The sequence below is a fragment of the Sus scrofa genome, chromosome 5, assembly GCF_000003025.6.
Source record: "Sus scrofa isolate TJ Tabasco breed Duroc chromosome 5, Sscrofa11.1, whole genome shotgun sequence".
Lineage (NCBI taxonomy): Eukaryota > Metazoa > Chordata > Mammalia > Artiodactyla > Suidae > Sus > Sus scrofa.
In genome coordinates, this window is record NC_010447.5 from 27,824,522 (window position 1) to 27,850,549 (window position 26,028).

General features: G+C 38.6%; 1 protein-coding gene and 1 long non-coding RNA gene across 2 annotated transcripts in view; one reads left to right on the plus strand and one right to left on the minus strand.

Annotated features, from left to right (window-relative positions):
• LOC110260693 overlaps positions 1-12,269 on the plus strand; it is a 76,218-nt gene extending 63,949 nt beyond the window's left edge. The window contains exon 3 of the long non-coding RNA XR_002343999.1: positions 9,504-12,269. This is a non-coding gene — a long non-coding RNA (uncharacterized LOC110260693). The remainder of the gene's footprint in view (positions 1-9,503) is intronic.
• On the minus strand, positions 470-8,273 carry AVPR1A (arginine vasopressin receptor 1A). The gene is made up of 2 exons (XM_003481648.4): positions 6,864-8,273; positions 470-3,884 (listed from the first exon to the last, which is right to left on the minus strand). Exons 1-2 carry the CDS (start codon positions 7,846-7,848, stop codon positions 3,598-3,600), a joined length of 1,272 nt encoding a protein of 423 aa, XP_003481696.2. The 5' UTR covers positions 7,849-8,273; the 3' UTR covers positions 470-3,597.

Consider the following 26,028-nt stretch of genomic DNA (forward strand, 5'->3'; position numbering starts at 1 on the left):
GGTGTCTAATATTAAATATTTAGCGGCTAGGTAAGTTAAGCTTCTCAGCCTAAACCACAGAGAATAAGACCATATCCTTGCCTAGTGCAGAACTAGCATCCACATCTTCCAGTGTTTCCTCAACCTGTTTCTGCGATCTCATGTTCTGATGCATTTAAAAGGAGAAAACAGGAGTTCCCATCATGGCTCAGTGCTTAATGAATCTAGGAACCATGAGGTTGCGGGTTCGATCCCTGGCCTTGCTCAGTGGGTAAGGATCCAGCGTTGCTGTGAGCTGTGGTGTAGGTCGCAGACGCGGCTCGGATCTGGTGTTGCTGTGGCTGCTGCGTAGGCCAGCAGCTACAGCTCTGATTAGACCCCTATCCTGGAATCTCCATATGCTATGGGTGTGGCCTTAGAAAAGATTAAAAAAAAAAAAAAAGAAAAAAAAAAGAAAGAAAGAAAGAAAAGGAGAAAACTCAGTTGGGTAGGTTTATAGGCACCTTATTTGAGAGATGTTCCTAGAAATAAGATTCAAACTGATTTTTTTTTTTTTTCATTCTGGAGATACATGTCATTATTTTGAAACTATATAAGAACCATGAGGTTATTGTTTTGGAATAAATGTGGGCTCATCCTTGTTCCTATACAAAGGGCTTTAGTTTTTACTTCCTCAATACATTATTATTATTTTTTTCTTCTGTACAGCATTGTGACCCAGTTACACATACATGTATACATTCTTTTTTCTCACTATTCACAATAGCCAAGACATGGAAACAACACAAATGTCCATTGACAGATGATTGGATTTGGAAGATGTGGTATATATACACAATGGGATCCTACTCAGCCATAAAAAAGAACAAAATAATGCCATTTACAGCAACATGGATGGAACTAGAGACTATCATGTGATATCTCAATACCATGTGATATCACTTACATCTGGAATCTAATATAGGGCACAAATGAACCTTTCCACAGAAAAGAAAATCATGGGCTTTAGTTTTAAAAAGGGCTGACAACATTAAAAAGGGCAGAGATACTGAGATGCTGCTATGACAAATAATAAAGACTTAATGAATGGCTCATATTGGACAGTGCCCTTTAAGAGACATATTTGCGCTGTTTTGAAAAAGTTGAAGTCTTTGCACCTGCCAACTCCAATCAGCAAACTATTATATTGAGAATGGATAAGCAATGAGGTCCTACTGTACAGCACAGGGAACTCTATCCAGTCTCTTGGACTAGACCATGATGAAGATAATATGAGAAAAATAGTGTATATGCATATGTATGACTAGGTCACTATGCTGTACAGCAGAAATTGACACAACTCTGTAAATCAACTATACTCTTAAAAAAAAAACCCGAAATAAAATAGAATAAAAATCAGAATTCTAAAACCTAAGCACTTAATTTCTATAAAATATTTGTAAACCTATTTTTAGGCATTTCAATCCAGGGAGTAAAAGACATGAGAATTTGGACAGACAAGAGAATGAAGAGGAATGAGATTGATGGGTCCAGGTTCTCACAGTGCCATTCTGTGCTCAGTTTCTTATCTACCAAGTTTAAAAAACAAAACAAAACAATAATAGTGTTAAAATATCTGTTGCTTCCTCTAAGGGATGTAAAATATTTATGATGTTATCTCAAACCATTACAATGTCTCTAAAAAGGAAAAGGAACCAGACAAAATAGCTCAAAAAAAACCCTACTGAGTTCCATTAATGAAAAATGCAGTAACAGCAGCCAAATAATGTTGTAATTTATCTCTGTTGAGAAATGAAAGAAGCTGATGTCCTTGGCTGGCTTTAATTTACCTGCATTCAAAGGAAAACAGTTCTCTCTTTAAATTAGAAAGCTTTGGTTAGGCAGCATTTAGACTTTAGTGGCCGCCAGCAATGCTTCCCAATGAATCAACAGAGCTATATTTAAATTTTAGGATTTTATGTCCCAGACAAGAAACCAGCACATTCTGATTCATGAAAAGTAGACAGGAAGAAGCCAGGTCATTTCGAAGAATCCCCAAGTGATTATGAAAGCAACAGCTAACATTCATAAAACAGTTCATAAAACATTCATAAAACAGTTGAGGAAGATATTTTCACACACTTGATTTCATTTAGTCCTCACAGTAACCCTGCAAGGTGTTATCAATACCATATATGGCCAAAGAAATAGAGACTTTACATTTTTAAGTCATTTGCCTGATGTTATGCACATACTAGATGCAGAACAGTTTTCTTTCTATCTCTCTGCCCTCATCCTGCCCCCAAACCTACCTCTTTTCCAGCACAAAACTCTTAGATGGGTGGGAGAACAGAAGGAAGGACCAGGCTATTTTTAATTAAATACGAGGGACATTCAGTATCCTGTGTCACTCTTTAGAAGACTCATTTCTATGAATCTGGATTTCCCAACAGGAAGTAATTCCCCAAACATGGTATTAATATCCAGCATGGTACAGGATACCTTATAACACTGGTCAAAGCATGTTTACAGTGTTCTAGAGAAAGCCTCTAGAAGCAAGCTACCCTTTCTACTTTTCTAGTAAAATAGGGTATTCCTCACACAAATCTGACCTTAAAGTGGGAGAGGAAAAAAAAAGCTATCACCGTCCAGTTGACAACATTTTCTCTAACTTTCAGCATCTTGGTAATCATGCTTTTCACAACCAATGAAAAACGAGGAACCAAAGGAGGGAACAGTTAGTTCTGAAGTTGATATTTTGGAATGTAAGTGATTTATAGTTTCTAATAGAACTTTCCACTTTTCACTCTGCAACAGGTACCCCCTGCTCAGTATGCCTTAAGCACTGATGCCTCTCCAAGGTACCATCCCATCTCCTGGCTTTATGTTTTCCTATAGGTTTCTTTTTATTTTTGATATGACTAAGGCTTGATTGGTTTAGAAGTCCTATCATGTAGGGGCATAATTTTTAACACAGTGAGCTCATCATCAGGCTGAGGTTTTAATTTTGGCTGCATCTGGGGTATGTGGAAGTTCCTAGGTCAGGGATCAAACCCATGCCATAGCAGTGACCCAAGATGCTGCAGTGACAACAACAGATCCTTAACCCACTGTACCACACAGGAACTCACAGGCCACATTTTGGGGCTGCATTTTTTTTCACATACATAAATTGATCTTACTGGCCAGAAACTAAGTTATCCAAAGTCTCCTCTAATTTTCTTCAAACCCTCAGCCTGATGATGAGCTCATTTTGTTCAGAAATAATGCCCCTATATTATATGACTTCTAAACCAATCAAGCCTTAGTCATATCAAAAAAAAAAAAAAAAAAGAAAGCTACAGCAAAATATAAAGCTAAGTGATTGTGATTTTTCCTTTATAAATATGACTTCTGTTATTTCTGGGAATTAGGCCTGCAGATTTTAGTGTAGCATATTTTTATTAACATTCCGTATAAAACAATTCATAGTTTTTGGTTGTAGCAATATAAAAATGCAACTAGAAACACAGTCTTGTATGCAGCAAGTCAATGTATGTGTATCTCATATAAGTTCATTTGTTCTAATAATTTCTAACTGGATTCAGCCAAGGAGCTGAAAAGTCCCTTACAGGAGTGAGGTTGCATGAACTCATTGGGTCAGGTTGAAATCGGAATGGACTTAATAGACTTGGAAGATTTAGGCGAGTCCTTCCATGGGCCCATACTGTTTGTTGGGCTTCGGCTGTTAGTAAAAGAAGTTTGTCTTCGGCTCATACTGTCAGAATCTTCTTTGTTGAATGTTCGCTTCGTGTTTTGGCAGCATGGGAAGTTTTGAACACAGTCTTGCAAGAGATGGCCACTAAAAAACATATATATCCAGGGATTGCAACAGCTATTCAAGGAAGCCAATAATGCAGTGATGGCGGTGGTTGGGTTTTCCGAGTCTGTATGGAAAACATAAGGGGAGAGCATTTAAATCATCAAATGCAAGTAACTGAGCACTGAATAAACTTATTTTTCTATATTGATTAGTGAAAGTGGGAAAATGTTATAGGTCAATATAGGAAAGGAAGTGTTTATTAATCAGGGAAATGGCTAGTGAATGGAAATTGCTGCATTATAAAATACTTTTGCAAGCAAGATACCTTGAAATTAATTCAAGTATTTTAAACCACATTAAAATATTTAAGTAGAATGAGTGGGACTTTCAAGAGGTTGAGAATATTAAATAATTTACTAATAAACTTTTGAATCCTTTTTTTTTTTTTTTTTTTTTTGCCCCACCCAGGGCATATGGAAGTTCCTGGCCAGGGATTGAAACTGAGCCTTTGAGAAGCTGCAGCAACCACGGACCCTTAACCCACTATGACAGGCTAGCAATCGAACCCGCAATGCCATGGAGACAATGCCAGATCCTTAACCTGGTGCACTACAGTTATAACTCCCAAACTTTTGAATGCTTTGTGCTAGTGCTAACATGTACTAATGGGTATAGCACTTACAGAATGGCTGCAATTTCAATGAAACTTCAAGAGTCTACAGCTACATATATCAAATTTTATTCTTCCTGATTGCTCAAGCAAAGTATGACATTATGGACCATGTTTAGTTGCTCTCATTTTTTAACATTAAATATATTCTTATAATAAGAAAAGTATACAGAAGGGGATAGTTGAAATGGGTCCCTGAGGGATGCAATGTTTAGTTGTTTTTCTTTGGTTAATTAGAAACTTCTTTTGATTTTAAAAGAAAACCATTTTTGATTGTGGCTTGAAAAATCCAATTACATTAAGACCAGATGAATTGAGAAATTTCAAAAAAAAATTTTTTTTTTTGAAAAGGAGTTCCCATTGTGGCTCAGCAGAAACGAATCTGACTAGCATCCATGAGGACACAGGTTCGATCCCTGGCTTCGCTAAGTGGGTTAAGGATCTGGTGTTGCCATGAGCTGTGGTGTGGGTCACAGAAATGGCTCAGATCTCATGTTGCTGTGGCTGTGGTATAGGCCGGCAGCTGTAGCTCCGATTTGACCTCTACCCTGGGAACCTTCATATGCTACAGGTACGGGCCTCAAAAGAAAAAAAAAAAAGTCATTTCAATAATCTTTTGAACCACTTTTTGTGTGTCTAAACTGGTAAACTACATAAATATAATGTTTCATAGTAGAACTGCTGCACTAATAATGTACCTTTTCTAAAGAATAATTGGCAAGCACTGACTTTCCTTGATTAAATATAAATGAGAGTCTTCTTGCTCTTGTTATGCCAGAATGAATTACAGGTTATTTAATCAAACTTCATGCTATGATGCTGCTATTGAAGCTGATTATGATCTAAGACTGTATTCAGAAAGAATAGAAATCATCAACAAACCTGTGCACAAATTAAGGATTTTTTAGTAATTGTGTCTAAATCCTAGTAAGGCAGTAATTAGACTGAATTTTTTTTTTATTTGGTTGGCACTAAGAGGCTGCCAAGACCAAGCAAGACAGGAAATGGTAAATCCAAAATAATGAATTTATGTTGTATTTTTCATCATTGGTGCTATTACAGCTATGCAAGAATTTTACTTGAATTACGTTCACTCTCAAATGTTTTATTTGCACCTACAACTTCCAAAGTATATCAAAAATACTCCTCACCTCCATCCCAAACAACAAAAGGAGACACATCTAACCAGATACTTATTTACAGTTGTTGTCATTAACATTTTTGTAAATATATTTGATTTGAAAAACTTTTTTATTCCTCATATGACATTAAATCATGCTTTTTGAGGCTAAGTTCTTGTGATGTTCGTTCTTCTTGTTTGTGAAGGAATAAACTCAAGCTAGTAGGTGCAGAGGACATTCTCAGCTGTGGGCTCAAGTTAATGCTGAAAGATTAGTGAATTAATCTAACAAATTTAGGGTTTATCAATAATCCAGCTTTGAAATTCTGGGGGAAAAAGTGTTAAAGTAACTGTAGGAAAAAATTAAAACATTATGATAAGAAATGGAACACTAGCCAAACTCCAAATTGGAACTATTGACTTAAGAATCTTCAATAGGAGTTCCCGTCGTGGTGCAGTGGTTAACGAATCTGACTAGGAACCATGAGGTTGCGGGTTCGGTCCCTGCCCTTGCTCAGTGGGTTAACGATCCGGCGTTGCCGTGAGCTGTGGTGTAGGTTGCAGACGCGGCTCGGATCCCGCGTTGCTGTGGCTCTGGCGTGGGCCGGTGGCTACAGCTCCGATTCGACCCCTAGCCTGGGAACCTCCATATGCCGCAGGATCGGCCCAAGAAATAGCAAAAAGACCAAAAAAAAAAAAAAAAAAAGAATCTTCAATACATTCCATCTTCTTCATATCCCCAGGACCTACCATAAAATCTGGTACGTAATATGCACAATATGTTTATTAAATGGATGAGGCATAAATAAAACTTTTCTAAAATTTTAAAAAAATCTTTCTTTAGAAAAATATGTCAATTTTACCCTTACTTTTGGGCATTTCTATAAAGTTTTTACATTGTGATACTTTTTACAAACTAGTAACAAGCAGTTGTAACAGTAAAAATATTTCCCTGCATTCAATAGACTTGAAAGCAGAGTATGAACACTGCCATTGGTGCTTTGGCAAAAAGTTATTATTATGTTTTGTGATTGCATGGCTGACTCTGGCGCACCAGTTTCTGTATTTGCGGTCTTAGGATCACTACAGGCTACAAAGGCAGATTCCAGGGCTCCATTCCAGATCTACTGAATCAAAATATCTGAGGTGGGGACGACACAAATTTGCCTTTTAACAATACTGCTCAAGGTGTGATTCTTACACATGAAGAAGTTTAAGAACTCTTGTCATGGGAGATTCATGAAAAGAAATTCTTTACACACACACACACGCACACGCATTCCTGCAGCTTTCTCCATTGTCCTGACACCTACCAATCCAGGAGAACTTCTCATCCCAGACAGACCACATCTGGATGATGAAGAAGGGCGCCCAGCAAACGATGTAAGCTGTTACGATCACGAAGGTCATCTTCACCGTGCGGATCTTGGCGCGAGAAATGGTCTTCACGCTGCTGACACACGGCTGGAGCAGGAGCCCCCGGTGGAAGGCGCCACCCGCGCTCTCCCCCCGGGTGCCCATGTCCTGGCGCGCCGCTGTCTTTCCACGGACGTTGCGCCAGATGTGATAGCAGATGAAGCCGTAACAGGTGCCCAGGATGACCACGGGCACCACGAAGATGCCGCCAGTCATCCAGGTCACGTAGGCGGGGAGACCCCAGGGCTGGATGAAGTTGGCCCAGCAGTCGTAGGCCTTGGTGACATTGCTCACCTCGACCATGGAGAAGACGAAGTACTGCGGAATGCTCAGCACGAAGCTCAGCACCCAGGCGGCGGCGATCATGAGGCGCGCGCGGCGCGCCGGCTGCTGCAGCGTCTTCAGCGGATGGCAAACAGCGATGTATCGGTCGGCGGTCATGACCACCAGCATATAAGCCGATGCGAACATGCCGAACACCTGCAGGTGCTTCACCACGCGGCACAGCCCGTCGGGTCCGCGGAAACGATAGGTGATGTCCCAGCACAGCTGAGGCAGCACCTGGAAGAAAGCGACGGCCAGGTCGGCCAGGCTGAGGTGGCGGATAAAGAGGTGCATGCGGGACGTCTTGCGAGGCGTGCGGTGCAGCGCCAGCAACACACTGCTGTTACCCACCACCGCCACCACGAAAATCACAGCCAGCACAGCGATCTCCAGTTTGGCCAGCTCTTCGTTGCGCTTGTCGGCCTGCGGGTCGCCGTCTTTCCCCTGCGCCTCGGCTCCCCGACTGGTATTGGCATCTCCGGCGGCCAGAGACCACCACCGGCTAGAGTTGCCCGCGGGCCCGGCCCCGGGGTTCCCGGAGAAACGCATGCTGTCCATGCAGCGCCTCTTGGGTCTCCGCGGAGACCCACTCTCTTTGCGCCTCTGCTGGCCTGGGCTCCTCTGGCGGTGCGCACCTTCCTACCCGCGCTGGTCGCGAGCCGAGCTCCGCTCTCCTTCAGGCTCCTGCGACTCCTGGCGCAGAGTCCCACACGCCAACTCAGTCACTCTCGGTCGCGTCGCCTGTCCCTTTCCCTGCTTTGCCTTTCTCCACTCGGGCGAAGCTGGGGAGGTGCGCTCCGAGTCTCCAAAAGCAATGGACTCGGAACTCTATTTATGGAGAGTTCGTTTCCCCAGATCGCGCTGCTTCTCACCCCAGTGGTTGGAGACTGCTCGGTGCCTACTCTCGCCACCTCCCTTCCCTATTCCCCCGGGGTTTTATCCCCCTCCCCTCTACGTCGGTGATTTGTCTTTGCTTCCCAATGCAGGGGTGGGGCTGGGAGAGTCAAGGATTACTGGGCATAAAAGAGGGTTGATCCCGGAGTTTTCCCGCTGCTCTAAAAAACTTGGAGAACTGGACATGCCATACTTTTTCAGGCCTTACCACCATTTCCTTAAGCCTCAAGAGTCACCTTAACCCTACATTTGACTTCAACAGACGTAGTCAATTTGGTACCTGGAAATCCCGAATCCACCTGCAGGCGCGTGTGCTCTTGCACCTTAACTTAGCGTGTGACTCTACCTACTCCAGCCCAAGTTTATCCCTCCGCAGCAGTCGGCCCAGCCCTGGGCAGCCAGTCTGGCTGATTTTATTCCCAGGGCAATCTGGCTACGGGAATTTTGTCTCTCACAGCTCAGTTGCTCTCCACCCTCCTCAGTAGGGTGACTTAAAGGGCGCTCTCTTCCCAGTAACCTCTTTGATGCCTGTTATTTTTTACCCTTCCTGAGTTCGCGGACCAAAAGGACGCCCTCGCAGTCCACACGGCCGCCGCCGTGCACGAATCTACAGCGGGGGGAGAGAAACGTGTCCTGGTTTTCCACTTTCCCCGGGGGCTGGAAGCGGGTTGGGGGGGGGCGGAGGGTGGGACCTGGAGAGTTTTCTCTAAATTAGTTTCTTGGGGTTTTCTCCGGAAAAGCCTGATTCCCACAGCGGGGGTGGGCGAGAATCAGGCCACAGTAGTCCGTAGGGACTTCGTGTGGTTACTGCTGAATCTGAATCGTGGGGATATCTCTTCGGGAGGACAAAGAGCAGCTGCGGGAGAGCGAGCGACAGCCCAGGCAGCGCTGACCAGGGCACCGGAGGGAAAACTCGCCAGACTCCTTGCTGTCTTGGGTGAGGAAAAGGCAACCCCCGGACGGAAAAGAAACACAACCTACCTACTAATTAGTTACCCTGGACAGCTGGAGCCCAGCAGCGGGGCAGGAGGCGGGAAGAAATACTCTCTGAGCTCTGTGTTTTAACTTTGGTTGAAGGTGTGCTTCGAAGGACTGCAAGGGGGAGCTGTTTGCAGGCTATTTCACGAAAGAAGAAAAAGAAAAAAAAAAAAAACTTTTTAGGGCTATCTACTCTGTAGGTACACGAACATGACTTTTTGGTTAGATCATTTGTGTTATTATCGTGTTAAGTTTGATTGTCGAGGAGAGTATCTGTGAAATGTAGGCAAAGAAACCAAAGATTTTCTGAAGTGATAATTTTGCTTTGCTTCTCATTTCAGGCACACTGAGTCCCAAGGCTGTCACACTAAGAATGCTGGACTCGACCTCTGGAGTCCTGCTTCACTGTGGCTGCATAAGCCTAGGTTCGTACATCTTTAAAACAGGAATGAAAATACCCGTCTTACCTATTTAGGGGGTTACTGTGAGGATCAAATAAGACATGTTCTGTATGGGGAAATGCCCTTAAAACTACAAGGTGTGCGTGTTGTCTCACTTTCTCCCAGATTATCTAGGAGGCAAAAGATTTGAAAAGTTCAGAAACAGCAATAAATAAAACATTTCCAGGCCACCTGTCTGGAATCCTTCAAGCAATTAGGTAATAGTCACCAACTTGGTGAGGTGGCCTTCTTTTAAGTCACAAATTACATTGTTAGTGTGCCTTATGAGAAATAATATTGTCGGACATTGGTGTCCGACAATTGCAAAAGTGCACCTGGCAGTTTTATTGCTGCTTGTCCTGTCTTTGAGCTTTTAGCTTTCCCGAAAGGCAGGGAAGTTCCTTTGAGTGTTCTTGGTCCAAGGAGATGGTGTGGTAGCCTCAGGAAATTATTCATCTGTGTCAGGCTCTCTGATCCAATAATCAAGCTATATCCAAGTTGTAAAAATAACTCCTCAGGTACATTGGTGGGCAAGGTTGGAAGATATTCTTCTTATGTGAACAGTAATATTAATTTCCCCTGTGTATTGAATATATATATATATATATATGCATATATGTGATACATATGGATAGGATATAAATGTTACATAGATATATATGGTACATGTGTGTGTGTGTGTGTGTGTGTGTGTGTGTATGTAATACAGGCAGATTCCAGGACCCAGTTCCTCTCTTAACCTACACAGTTTTAAAAATGTATCTGTCTTGGTTTTACTGATTCTATATTCAAAGGAAACTAGGATTGTTGAAATGCTGACTTGCTATTCATGTACCTTACTGGATCTGCTATGAAAATTCCTCAGTAGAAAGTAAAAGAATTGTGGTCCTAAAATGTGAAAAGAATATAGTATTTTCTGTGGCATCTTGTGCTTTCTCTTAGAGCAATTTGTATTTGCTCTATACTTAAATTATTATGATTTACTCCCCCCCCCACTCTCAGTGGGTTTCAGTTAACATATTTTGGGGGTGAAATGATGAAAAGAAAAAAAAGGAAGTTGGGCATACATGTCCTGGAGTAACCTTTCTCTTACCAGTCTTCCTTTTTTCCAGTTTGCAATTCCAGATGTTTAGGAAGTATTTCAGTGCAGGGAAACAGCCACCTCTTTCCCTTGCTAGCTGCTGTTTTAATCTTTGAGCTTCAAATTCTTCATCTGTAAAATCTTGATGATAAAACATAATGCAGTGGCTGCAAGGATTATATAAGTGGTCATTTCATGGGTGTTCTGAACATTAATTCTCCCTTTTTTCAAATATGTAAATATCTTCCATATTGCTTGTTATTTTACCAATACGATTTTTCCTCTGAATAAAACAGCACATCCCCAACTCCTTTCTGTGCAAGAGAAGGTACTGATAAGTTTTCTGTGAGAAAAGGTTTCCACAGTTGAATACCTTAAGGGAACTGCTGTATGTACATTCTCATCCTCTCCTAGAGATTCATATATAAAAAAACCTCTGAGAAATCTGCTTTACTGTGTTTATCAATGTTTCCCAAAACTATCTGACCCTGGGAAAAAACCCATTCTTTTACTTTCCCCATGAAATAGTGATGAACATGTCACAGGAAAATGGATAGAGTTTGAAGAACACTGAGTAAATGTACTTGGAGTTCCAGAACTCCTGGTGACTACCACCAGACTTGTCAAATCAAGAAGTCCAGGGGAAGGGATGCCCAATATCAGTGGGTTACATTTAGCTTATCACATTACCTTACAAACTTTAGCTGTATAGCTGCGGTCAATATGTCTTCCTTCCTCTCCCTAAAGTTTTAGTTTCTCACCTAGGAAAGGGAAGAAATTTGGATCAGTAGGAGCATCTGTTTCACTTCCGTGGCCCATAGTGGCTCTTTCTCTTTCAAGTACATATTACTGATGTTCTAGTTACAGGACTGTTGTCTCATATTCAAATTTTAATTCTTCCTCACCCCCTCCCCTCACCTAATGATCTGCATTCTTATTTCACCTAAGAAATGGACATAAATCAGAAGAGAACTTAACACCTCTCTCTCTTTTGATTTATCTACAACTGTACTCATATGTTCTGCCTCTACTTCTTTTATGGTGTTAAGTTCCCAATCTTTTCACCAATCCTTTGGATCTCTTCCCGTCTAATCTACCTAAGGATTTTACTTCTAGAATCATCAGTTTTCTCTTCTCAACTAGCTTATTCCCATTAGCTTATAAATACGCTGTAATGTCCCATCTTAAAACAAAACTTTCCCTTAACCTCACAAACTCCATAGTTTTTTCTTCCTTTCTCTGCTTCCTTTTATAGCAGAATAGCCCATCTCTATACACTGTTCCCAATTCTATTCCAAGCCTCCTTTTGCTTACAGATATAAACAAAGTATTATATCATATAACATTTGGTAATACATATGAAACTAAAGTTACGAATCATAAAAAAATCATTACCCATGAACTTATCACCTTACTCAAGGACTACACTTTGCATTTACCTGTGTGCTTCCTCCTTCTCTCACCCTCCTGCCTTCTCATCTATCCTTGGTAATGATTTATACATTTTGTGTTCTTTCATTTTGTAAAAACAATTGGTTGTATTATGGTTGTTGTATATATAAAGATATAACTATTTCTAACACAATATGTTGTTTAGTTTTGATTTTTTTTTTTTTTTTTTTTTTTTTTTTTTTTTTTGCTTTTTAGGGCTACACCCTCAGCATGTGGAGATTCCCAGGCTAGGGGTTAAATTGGAGCTACAGCTGCTGGCCTACACCATAGCCACAGCAACGCAGGATCTGAGCCATGTCTGAAACTTACACCACCGCTCACAGCAATGCCAGATCCTTAACCCACTGACCAAGGCCAGGGATTGAACCTGCATCCTCATGGCTGCTAGTCAGATTCATTAACCACTGAGCTATGATGGGAACTCTGAGTTTTGTTTAATTTTTAAGCTACATAGTAATGACATCATATTAGGTATAATCCTATGTAATTTGCTTGGCATTCCATGTTAAAAATACTAAGATTCATTTGTCCATGTTGTTATATAGACTATAATTCATTCGTTTTAACTATAGTTTACTAGTCATTCTATGAATATGCCGCAGTTTATTTTCCTGTCAATAAACACTTGGGTTGCTTTAAATTTTTCTTGCTTTTAGACATAATTCCGCTATGAACATTCTTGTTTACTTCTCCTGGCGTACCATACAAGACATCTATAGGGAACATATATCTATGAGGAGGATTGCTGGGTCACAGCATATATGAATATCCAAATTGCTTTCCAAAGTGGTTTTTCTTGTATCAGCAGGAGTTTAGTTCCCCTTATTTCATATTCTTGCCAACACATGTTATTATCAGGTTTAATTTTCATCAATCTATAGTCAATGGTATATCACTGTGGTCTTAATTTTCAGATTATTGGTTACTAAGAATATTGACCATGTTTTCATATCTTTATTTGCCATTAATACTTTTCCTTTTTTGTATAATGCTTCTTTCTGTAAGTTGCCTAATTACTACTGGTTATTTTTTTTCTTTTTGATTTTTAGAAGTTTCTTATATATCTGGATACTAATCCTTCTTAACAGACGTGAATTATAGTATATCTTTTTGTACAGTTTGAAGCCAGTCTTCCCCTTGTATTGATGCTATATTTTCATAAATAACAGTTCTTAATCTTACTGTACCTGCATTTATTTGTTTTTTCTTTTATGATTAGCCTAAGCAATGTTATTCATGCCTTGCTTAAGAAATTCTTCCTACTATCAAGACTTTATAGGGAGTTCCTGTTGTGGTGCAGTGGAAACAAATCTGACTAGTATCCATGAGGATGCAGGTTCGATTCCTGCCCTCTGTCAGTGCGTCAGGGATCCAGCATTGCCGTGAGCTGTGGTGTAGGTTGCAGATGCAACTGGGATCCAACATTGCTGTGGCTCTGATTCAACCCCTAGTCTGGGAACTTCCATGTGCTGTACATATGACCCTAAAAGCAAAAAAAAAAAAAAAAAAAAAAAAGACTTTACAGATATTTATATATATTTTCTTATAAAGAATTTTAAACTCTGCCTACACATTTAGGTCTTTAACCTACTTGGAAATGATTCTTCTTGTTGGTGGGATATAGGGATCTATTGCCATTGTTTAGTTCATATAGAAGACAAACTGATTTAGCAGGATTTACAGGAAAAAAACTCCCTACTGATCCTCAATGATAAAGCTCTGTCATAAATCAAATTGTCATGTATATGTAAATTTTCTAGTTTGTCTATTCCTATTTTAAACCCTCATTTTCTTATTATTATAGTCTCATAAAAAGTTTTGATGTCTATCTGGACAATCCCCTCTTTCCCTCCCCTTCCCCATGTCAGATAGTTTGTGCTAACAGTGTGAATTTTGTTTGGGGTCTTTGGGCCACACTGTGTCAGTTTCTCCTCTGGAGGTGCTGGGAACTGAGAAACTAAGTTCCATCCTGTGGACATGTCCTGCTCTACTACACCATGGCTCAGGTGAGCTTCCCTAGTTGACAATGCTTTGGACATGTGTTCACACATTGTCACTGGGAGAATTGAGTGCTATCTGTATGACTCCACTGGGTAAGGACAACTGGAATCTTCCACCTGCTTTCTCCTGAATTCTGCCCTCTATGCTTTTCTTCTTGGCTAATTTTAATATGTATTATTTGCTGTAATAAATTGCAAATATGAATATCAGAGCTTTTGTGAGTTCTGTGAGTCCTTCTGGGAAATCAGTGAATCACTCCCTCTGGGTTTAATGGATTTAGAGTAAAGCACAGAAATTCCTGTTTATAACTAGCACACTGGGTGGTCTTTGGAAGACGCTGAGATATCCCATGGTATCCATTGCTACTTCAATTCATCCTGCTTTAGGTTACCATGAAAATACATCACATTAGCTGACTGTGTATCCCAGGGTGTCATGGCACCAGATATTTCTTCTCCCTCTACTTCTAGCAAGATAGGATTCTGGGAAGAATTGTTTGAATAAACTCAGGAAGGGACAATCAGTGGAGTCATATCTTTTGCACACTCAGATTATATTAATTCACCTGCATATGTTAGAAGAAGAGAGAAACTGGGAAAATAGTGCAGGGGACTCTACCTAGAATTTTATCTACTATGCATATGCCCTGAATACTGAGGATAAAATGAGTCCATTCTTTTCTTTGTTTGGTTTAGTTACCATTATCTCTCATCTTAACATGCCATGTATGATCCAGGATATTGATTATTCATAAACATTATCCCCAGGTATAAGCCAGCCATGTTTTCTAGCATCTAATGCATTAGAAGACACCAGTTATGTTTGGCTCATAGAAAGGTAGTATGTTCATCTCCATGAAGCTTTACTTGGAGAATTTTCAAGGGTCATTTGGCTTGTACATAGTTTCTTACTTTTTCCTGACTTTAGAACCATATTTGGTATCAGATCAAAGTTTTCCTTTTTTTTTTCTCTTACTTTTTAGGGCCTCACAGGTGGCATATGGAAGTTCCCAGGCTAGGAGTTGAATTGGAACGACAGCTGCCAGCCTATGCCACAGCCACAGCAATGCAGGATCTGAGCCACGTCTGCGCCCTACACAACAGCTCATGGCAATGTTGGATTCTTAACCCACTGAGTGAGGCCAGGGATTGAACCCACATCCTCATGGATCCTAGTCAGGTTTGTTATGGCTGAGCCAAGATGGGAACTCCCAAATCAAAATTTTCTGAATTGGTAGGTGGTCAGGTCTCAACTGTCTCTGAAAATGCTAGCAGGATGTTTACACATTTTCTCTATGGAGTAAAAGTCTGTCTTTGAGCCAGAAATTAACAGAGGGGCCACAGCCGAACCTTTCTATGCTTATTTCCTAATGGGTTGTGCTATTTTGTTTCCAGGTGAGGTGGCCACAACATTGTTCTTTCAAGTCTACCTCATCTGCCTTAGAGAATGTGGAAAGCCCTTGCAAATACTTGATCCCTTTCCCTTGATTTCCAGAATTGTCTTTTTTTTTTTTTTTGCATTTTTGTGAATCTATGTGTATATTTTAGAGGTAATTTAGAAGTAAGCATATTGGGCATTGTTAGCTGAATCTTTGCTAATATAGCAAGTTTATTGAAACACTTTTCACATAGTATACATTGAAAGAGCATTTTCTTTTTTTGCTTTTTTGCTTTTTAGGGCCGCACCCGAGGCATGTGGAGGTTCCCAGGCTAGTGGTCTAATTGGAGCTACAGCTGCTGGCCTACACCACAGCTACAGCAATGCAGGTTCCAAGTCATGTCTACAACCTACACCACAGCTCTCGGCAACGCCAGATCCTTAACCCGCTGATCGAGGCCAGGGATCTAACCTGCAACATTATGGTTACTGGTCGGATTTGTTTCTGCTGTGCCACAGTGGGAACTCTGAAAGAGCATTTTCTTTTAACAAACATTCAAATATTAAGATTACCATTATGACAAATATTTTTCTAGCTTGATGCTGATTATTTCCTTGCATGTTTTGATGCTGAAAATAACTATTCATTTTCAACATCATCCTTGTTTCCTATAATTCTGCTGCTTTTCCAAATTTCTATCCTTTTTTGAGATCCTAACACAGGATTATTTAAGCAAATAGGTAGCTGATGCCTCTTGGTGATGATAATAAAGCCCAGGACCACATGTTTCATTACAAACTAATCTTGGGAAGGTATAGTTTAAGATAATTCCATTAATTATTTTGGTGCTTAGAGTTTTTGTCTTACCATGCTTTTTATCTGTAGGAAATTGTAAGTCATACTTCCTCTTCCTAATAAGAATCTGTCAGTTTAAACCATGCAGAAAGTTTATTTGTCAAAGCAGAGTACTATGGAAAGGCAACATTAAATTAATTCTTGTCTCTCCTGGCAACTCTCTTCACAGCAAGTTATTTTACTTTTAATGTTCTTTTTTTTCAAAGTGAGAAATGATTAATATTTGATGAGAAGTAAATATTAAAACAAGTTTCTCCTTTAAAGAAAATACTGTCAAATGTCTCCACTACCTTTTCCCTGGGAAAAAGAAAAAGTATACACATGGGACGAAAAGAATATTTCCTGAAGATGCCTTTTCTGATATTCAGTGAAATGTTCTAGCATTTCTGAACATTTTGGCAAAGAAAAAAAATATCTTTCTGTTGTCTTCTTAAAAATAAATAAATGATGAAGTTTTGAATAATAATGACTGCTGGAAGATTGTCCTGCCTGTGGGTGAGCTTTTCTTCAACCTTGTTTTAAAGCTAGTAACATAATTGGGGCCAAATTGATGAAATGAGTCCTATATATAATCCTCTTATAAAAGACCCAGATATAGTATATTTAGTAGCTCATTTATTTTCCTTGTTATTAATAGGAAAAGAATATATTAGAATGAGCTGTCATATACACAGATCAACAAGATAGTGAAGTTGGTAAAATAACAAAGGTGAAAACTTAAATTTACCAGACTGACAGAAAACTTACATTCAGCAATGGATTAGAAGAATAAAGTAATGCTTTCAACGTGTGAGGGAAAATATTTGTCAATCTGAAACTGACATGAAGCTAAATAATCTTAGAAGCACATTAGAGACTTTCTCAGATACATAAACTCTTAGAGTTACTAACCACAATCCCTTCCCAGAAAACTGTTAACAGGATATACTTCAGCAGGGAGAGGAGAGAACACATTAAATTTAAGTCAGTAATTTTCAAAATAGTTTTCCTCTGTAAACACAATGTCAGATTTATGTTTGTGTGTTTAATAAAAAGGTAAAATAATATTTTGAAAAAAATTATAAGGGATAGGGTCTTCTATGGGTTTGATGGGCTAGGATGTAATCATGTTTCGCAGGAGACAGAAATGTGAATAAATTTAGATGTTGTTTATCATAGGTAGATTTTTATGTCCTCCAAAGATGCCCCTCCTTAATCCCTGGAAGATGTGAATCTTCTGTTATCACTCCTGTGATTGTGTTATGTTAATAGTGTGACCTTAAGAGGAGATTTTATAAATTGGGTCTGATCTAATCACATGGGCTCTTACAATCAGAGTTTTCTCTGGTTGGTAGTACAAGTGAAAGTCAGAAGGATTAGAAGCTCAAGGCAGGGGAGGGATTCAGTGTGTTGTTGGTTTGAAGAAGTAGGGAGTTGTTTGAAGAAGTAGGGAGTTGTTGGGGAGTACCCGTCGTGGCGCAGTGGTTAACGAATCTGGCTAGGAACCATGAGATTGCGGGTTCAGTCCCTGCCCTTGCTCAGTGGGTTAAGGATCCAGCGTTGCCGTGAGCTGTGGTGTAGGTTACAGACGCACCTTGGATCCCTTGTTGCTGTGGCTCTGGCGTAGGCTGGCGGCTACAGCTCCGATTCGACCCCTAGCCCGGGAACCTCCATATGCCCTGGGAGCGGCCCAAGGAATAGTAAAAAAAAAAAGAAGTAGGGAGCCATGTGAGGAAGAATTGGGGCGGCTTCCTGGAGAAATAAGAGGCCCTCATGGGCAGCCAGCAAAGAAATGGGAACCTCAGTTCCGCAACCCCAAGAAGCTAAAATTGGTCAAAAGTTGGAAGCAGATTCTTTGCTAAGACCTCCAAACAAGAGCCCAGCCTGGTGGTATCTTGGTTTTGGCTTGTGAGACCCTAAGCAGAAAACCCAACTGGGTCATTATCTCCAGAAATGGGAGCTACTATGTTGCATTGAGCTGTAATTCAGCATGGAGGACAAACATGTTGTTAGAAAATTTTGTAATTAAGTATGCTTGTTAAAAATTAAGGAAATCAATAAAAAGGAAAGAAAATCTATAGCTTTCAAACTTGATGAAGACAGGTATGAAATGTAATGAATTTTATCAACCCAACAAAAGTCTAGGAAGGGGAAAATAGTCATAAACAAACTTAGGGTATACAAAATTCAATAGAACTATAACCAGAGTAGGGAATTTTAAGTGAATTCTCTTAGCCTGTGGCAGTTTAAATTGGTAAAAATTAAATCAGGATATTAAAGGCTAAATAACAGGTTTGATAAGTTATATCTAATTAATTTATATCAAACTTCTATTTTAAAAAACAAAAACTACACTTTTCATATGCTCACATAACAAAAATTAAAATAATAGACACAACATTGTCTAATTTTGTATTTAATCTGACCAATTAGATTTGAACAAAATAAAACTAAACTATCAGAAAATTCCTTTTCAATCAATTCTTGGATAAAATGATGTACAAATAAAATTACAGAATATCTAGGGAATATTATTATATAATGCATATTCTAAGATATTCATGTGATTATAAATATTAAATATTAAAATATTTAATGCTACATATTATCTTCTGTATATTTCTTTAGCTCTCTATATTGTATATATATATTTCTTAGCTATACATCTTATATAAATAAAATTTTATGTATATTTCTTATATACTTTTATTATTTATATAATATATATTTATATACAACCTAATATAATACATACATAATGTATACAGCTGAAGAAATAGAGGATAAATCATAGTATTAAATATTTATTTTAATAAACAAAAATAAAAATCTGAATTAAGCCTTAACTACTGGAAGTTATAAGAAAAAACATGTGTAAAGAGAATAGAAATGAGGACTTAATGATGAAAACTAGAAAGTAATTAGAATACAGAAAATAATGGCATAAGAATTAAACCAAAGAGTAGCTCTTGTTGGGGGAAGACAAAATAGACATACTTTGACTAACTTAACAAGAAAAAGAAAGAAAAATGCAATTAAGGAAAATAAGAAAAACTAACAGGTATTTAGGAAGCCAAAAGAATCCAAAGAAACTACTTTTTTTGATTTCTTAAATATTTAAAGTTTCTCAACGCTATGAAAATATTTGAAAACCTGAATAAATTTGACAATATTAAGGTGAATATAATTTACAAAATTGACTCTGGAAGAGAGAGCAAATACAAAGATGCTGATAGCCATAGAATAAATGATGTTATTAAAGATTTGGTATGCTTATAGAAGAAGGCTCCAAGATCTCACAGAGAGATTCTATATTAATATTTAAAGAAATTTATCCAATGCAGTTTAGAGTGGAAAGAAGTTTTAGAGTAGAAGCCCAAGAGAGATTATGTGCACACATCCACACACACACAGCTGAGTGATTTTTTTTTTTAAATCATGAATAGATATTGGATTTTGTCAAATGTTTTTTCTGCATTTATTAAAATGACCTAAGTTTTTCTTTTCTGTTTTTAATATGGGGAATTGTATAGATTATCTTTTAAATTTTAAACCAGATTTTCAAGCCCAGGGATAAAATCCCAAAGTTGTGATGTATTTTCCTTTTTATATGTTATTGGATTTGATTTGCTAAAATTCTGTTTAGAAATTTTGCATCTATATTCATGAGAGATATTCATCTGTAATGTCCTTTCTTTTCATTTTTTTATTGAAGTATAGTTGACCTACAATAATATATTAGTTTCAGACATACAACAGAGTGATTCAATATTTTTATTCATTGCCAAATAATCACAATACTTATCATCTGTCACCATACAAAGCTATTACAGTATTATTGACTGTATCTCCTATGCTGTATATTACATCTCCATGCTTTCTGTATTTTATAACTAGAAGTTTGTACCACTAATTCCCTTGCTATATTTTGTCTACTGCCTCACCTACTTTCGCTCTGGCAAAGGGGAAGTTTATTCTCTTTATCTCTAAGTCCATTTCTGTTTTGTTATGTTGTTCTTTTGTGTTGTTTTTTAAGACTCCACATGTAGTTGAAATTACACATACACACACACACACACACACACACACACACACACACACACACCCCATGTCTTCCTTATCCATTTATTTATCATCTAACACTTAGGTTGCTTCCATACATTGGTTATTGTAAATAATACTGCAATGAACATAGGGGTGCACATATCTTTTCAAATTAGTGTTTTATTTTGCTCTGAATAAATACCCAGGAGTGGAATTTCTGGATCATACTGTAGTCTTAATTTAATTTTTTCTTCGATTTTGGCCACCCTGTGGCATATGGAGTTCCCCAGCCAGGATCAGATCTGAGCTGCAGCTGTGACATACACCACAGCTGCAGCAACTCTGGATCTTTTAACCCACTGTATCGGGCTGGGGATTGAACCTGTGCCCTGGTGCTGCAGAGACACTGCAGATCCTGTTGTGCCATGGTGCAAACTCCTAATTGTAATTTTTAAAGAAGCTCCATACTGGTTTTTTTTCATAATGGTTATAACAACTTACATTTCTATCAACAGTGCATGAGAATTCTCTTTTCTCCACATCCTCACCAACACTTTTTTTATTTTTCTTTTTATGGCCGTACCTGCATCATATGGAAGTTCCCAGGCCTAGAGTTGAATCAGAGATGCAGCTGCAGCCTATGTCACAGGCAAGGCAACAACAGATCCAAACCACACTTGCAACTTAGGTTGTATCTAAGGCAACGCTGGTTGCTTAACCCAATGAGCAAGCCCAGGGATTGAAAGTCCATCCTCACAAAGACAATGGCGGGTCCTTAACCTGCTGAGCTACAATGGAAACTCCATTTGTTGTCTTTTGGATGATAGTCATCTGACAGATATGAGGTGATATCTCATTGTGATTTTGATTTATATTTCCCTGATGATTGGTGATGTTTAACATCTTCATGTGCCTGTTGGCCATCTGTACATCTTCTTTGAAAAATGCCTATTCAGGTCCTCTGCCCCTTTTAAATTGGATTTTTTATATTTTTGATACTGAGATGCACGAGTTCTTTAAGTACTTTAAATATTAAGATATTGAATATTTAATATTAAGATATTTAGATATCATTTACAAATACTTTCTCCCATTCAGTGGGTTGACTTTTCATTTTTTTTTAATTTTTTAATTTTTTTTAATTTTCCCACTGTACAGCAAGGGGGTCAGGTTATCCTTACATGTATACATTGCAATTACAATTTTTCCCCCACCCTTTCTTCTGTTGCAACATGAATATCTAGACATAGTTCTCAATGCTATTCAGCAGGATCTCCTTGTAAATCTATTCTAAGTTGTGTCTGATAAGCCCAAGCTCCCGATCCCTCCCACTCCCTCCCCCTCCCATCAGGCAGCCACAAGTCTCTTCTCCAAGTCCATGATTTTCTTTTCTGAGGAGATGTTCATTTGTGCTGGATATTAGATTCCAGTTATAAGTGATATCATATGGTATTTGTCTTTGTCTTTCTGGCTCATTTCACTCAGCATGAGATTCTCTAGTTCCATCCATGTTGCTGCAAATGGCATGATGTCATCCTTTTTTATGGCTGAGTAGTATTCCATTGTGTATATATACCACTTCTTCCGAATCCAGTCATCTGTCGATGGACATTTGGGTTGTTTCCACATCCTGGCTATTGTGAATAGTGCTGCAATGAACATGCGGGTGCATGTGTCTCTTTTAAGTAGAGCTTTGTCTGGATAGATGCCCAAGAGTGGGATTGCAGGGTCATATGGAAGGTCTATGTATAGATTTCTAAGGTATCTCCAAACTGTTCTCCATAGTGGCTGTACCAGTTTCCATTCCCACCAGCAGTGCAGGAGGGTTCCCTTTTCTCCACAGCCCCTCCAGCACTTGTTATTTGTGGATTTATTAATGATGGCCATTCTGACTGGCGTGAGGTGGTATCTCATGGTAGTTTTGATTTGCATTTCTCTTATAATCAGCGATGTTGAGCATTTTTTCATGTGTTTGCTGGCCATCTGTATATCTTTCTTGGAGAAATGTCTATTCAGGTCTTTTGCCCATTTTTCCATTGATTGATTGGTTTTTTTGCTGTTGAGTTGTATAAGTTGCTTATATATTCTAGAGATTAAGCCCTTGTCAGTTGCATCATTTGAAACTATTTTCTCCCATTCTGTAAGTTGTCTTTTTGTTTTCTTTTTGGTTTCCTTTGCTGTGCAAAAGCTTTTCAGTTTGATGAGGTCCCATGGGTTTATTTTTGCTCTTATTTCTGTTGCTTTGGGAGACTGACCTGAGAAAATATTCATGATGTTGATGTCAGAGAGTGTTTTGCCTATGTTTTCTTCTAGGAGTTTGATGGTGTCCTGTTGTATATTTAAGTCTTTCAGCCATTTTGAGTTTATTTTTGTGCATGGTGTGAGGGTGTGTTCTAGTTTCATTGCTTTGCATGCAGCTGTCCAGGTTTCCCAGCAATGCTTGCTGAATAGACTTTCCTTTTCCCATTTTATGTTCTTGCCTCCCTTGTCAAAGATTAATTGACCATAGGTGTCAGGGTTTATTTCCGGATTCTCTATTCTGTTCCATTGGTCTGTCTGTCTGTTTTGGTACCAATACCACACTGTTTTGATGACTGTGGCTTTGTAGTATTTCTTGAAGTCTGGGAGAGTTATGCCTCCTGCTTGGTTTTTGTTTCTCAGGATTGCTTTGGCGATTCTGGGTCTTTTGTTGTTCCATATAAATGTTTGGATTGTTTGTTCTAGTTCTGTGAACAATGTCCTGGGTAATTTGATAGGGATTGCATTGAATCTGTAGATTGCTTTGGGTAGGATGGCCATTTTCACAATATTGATTTTTCCAATCCAGGAACATGAAATATCTTTCCATTTCTTTACATCTTCTTTGATTTCTTTGATTAAGGTTTTATAGTTCTCGGCATATAGGTCCTTTACCTCTTTGGTCAGGTGTATTCCGAGGTATTTGATTTTGTGAGGTACAATTTTAAAAGGTATCATTTTTTTGTATTCCTTTTCTAATGTTTCATTGCTGGTATACAGAAATGCAACTGACTTCTGAATGTTCATCTTATATCCTGCCACTTTGCTGAATTTATTAATCAGTTCAAGGAGTTTTGGGGTTGAGTCCTTAGGGTTTTCTAGGTATAGTATCATATCATCTGCATACAGTGACAGTTTGATCTCTTCTCTTCCTATATGGATGCCTTTTATTTCTTTTGTTTGTCTAATTGCTGTGGCTAAGACTTCCAAAACTATGTTGAAGAGCAGTGGTGAGAGTGGGCATCCCTGTCTTGTTCCAGATTTGAGTGAGAAGGCTTTCAGTTTTTCCCCATTGAGTATTATATTTGCTGTGGATTTATCATAAATGGCTTTGATTATGTTCAGGAATGTTCCCTCTATACCCACTTTGGCGAGGGTCTTGATCATGAATGGATGTTGAACTTTGTCAAATGCTTTTTCTGCGTCTATTGAGATGATCATATGATTTTTGACCCTTTTTTTGTTAATGTGGTGTATGATGCTGATTGATTTGCGTATGTTGAACCATCCTTGTGAACCTGGGATGAACCCAACCTGGTCATGGTGTATAATTTTTTTGATATGTTGTTGGATTCGGTTGGGTAAGATTTTGTTGAGAATTTTTGCATCTATATTCATCAATGATATTGGCCGATAGTTTTCTTTTTTGGTGGTATCTCTGTCTGGTTTTGGAATGAGGGTGATGGTGGCCTCATAGAATGTCTTTGGGAGTATTCCTTCTTCTTCAACCTTTTGAAAGAGTTTAAGGAGGATGGGCACCAATTCCTCTTTATATGTTTGATAGAATTCACCTGTGAAGCCATCTGGTCCTGGGCTTTTATTTGTAGGGAGTGATTTTATGACCTCTTCAATTTCATTTCTAGTGATCGGTCTGTTCAATTGGTCTGTTTCTTTTTGATTCAGTTTTGGCAGGCTGTAAGATTCTAGAAAATTGTCCATTTCTTCCAGATTGTCAAACTTGTTGCCATACAGTTGTTCATAGTATTCTCTTATGGTTTTTTGTATTTCTGCTGTATCCGTTGTGATTTCTCCTTTTTCATTTATAATTTTGGTGATTTGGGTTCTTTCTCTCCTCTTTTTAGTGAGTCTGGCCAGGGGTTTGTCAATTTTGTTCACCTTTTCAAAGAACCAGCTCTTGGTTTTATTAATTTTCTCTATTGTTTTTTGAATCTCTATTTTATTGATTTCTTCTTTGATCTTTATAATTTCCTTCCTTCTGCTGACTTTAGGACTTTTTTGTTCTTCTTTTTCTAATTCGTTTAGGTGGAGGGTTAAGTTGTCAATTTGGGATCTTTCTTCTTTTTTGAGAAAGGCCTGGATTGCTATAAATTTCCCTCTGAGCACTGCTTTCGCAGCATCCCATAGATTTGGAGAGGTTGTGTCTTCATTATCATTTGTTTCAAGGTAGTTTTTAATTTCCTTCTTGATTTCCTCATTGACCCATTGGTTTTTTTAGTAGCATGTTGTTGAGTCTCCATGGAGTAGGTTTTTTCTCTTTGCTTTTCCCATGGTTGATTTCTAATTTCATGGCATTGTGGTCAGAGAAGATACTTGAGATAATTTCTACGCTCCTAAATTTATTGAGATTCGCTTTGTGTCCCAATATGTGGTCGATTCTTGAGAATGTTCCATGAGCATTTGAGAAGAATGTGTATTCTGCTTCTTTTGGATGTAGTGTCCTGAAGATAGCAATTAAGTCTAACTTTTCTACTGTTTCCTTTAGGATCTCTGTTGCTTTATTGGTTTTCTGTCTAGAGGATCTGTCCATTGATGTGAGGGGGGTATTTAGGTCTCCTACTATGATTGTATTCTCATCAATATCTCCCTTTATGTCTGTTAATATTTGTTGTATGTATCTGGGTGCTCCTATATTTGGGGCATATATGTTGATGATAGTAACATCCTCTCCTTGGATGGCTCCCTCAATCATTAAATAGTGTCCTTCTTTGTCTTTCTTTATGTCTTTTGTTTTAAAGTCTATTTTGTCTGATATGAGCGTTGCGACTCCTGCTTTTCTGTCATGTCTATTGGCGTGAAATACTTTTCCCCACCCTTTCACTTTCAATCTATATGTATCTTTTGTCCTAAGGTGAGTTTCTTGTAGGCAGCATATTGAAGGCTTTTGCCTTTTTATCCACTCAGCCACCCTGTGTCTTTTGATTGGGGCATTCAGTCCATTGACATTTAAGGTGATAATTGATAGATGATTATTTATTGCCATTTGAACCTCGTGTTCCAGTTGATTCTATCGTTCTCCATTCTTCCTTTCTTTTTTTTTTTTTTTTTTTTGGTTGGCTGGTCTCCTGTTATTATCTGCTTGAGTGTATTTTTTTTTTTCATTTTTTTGCAGATGCAATATTTGGTTTTGGCTTGTGGTTGCCCTGTTTTTTAAGTATGCTAACCCCTTCCCATAATTGTGCGTTTTAGCCTGATGGTCCTGTAAGTTCAAACACTTCATTACTATATTAAAATTAAGAAGAGAGACATACATATAAATAAAAAGGGTTATTTACCTCCTGACATCCCTTGCCCACATTTTATGGTTTTGATGACTCTTTTTTATTTTTTTTCTTTTTAATTTTATTTTGTTGGAAGCATGTTCATGATTAAATCTGTAT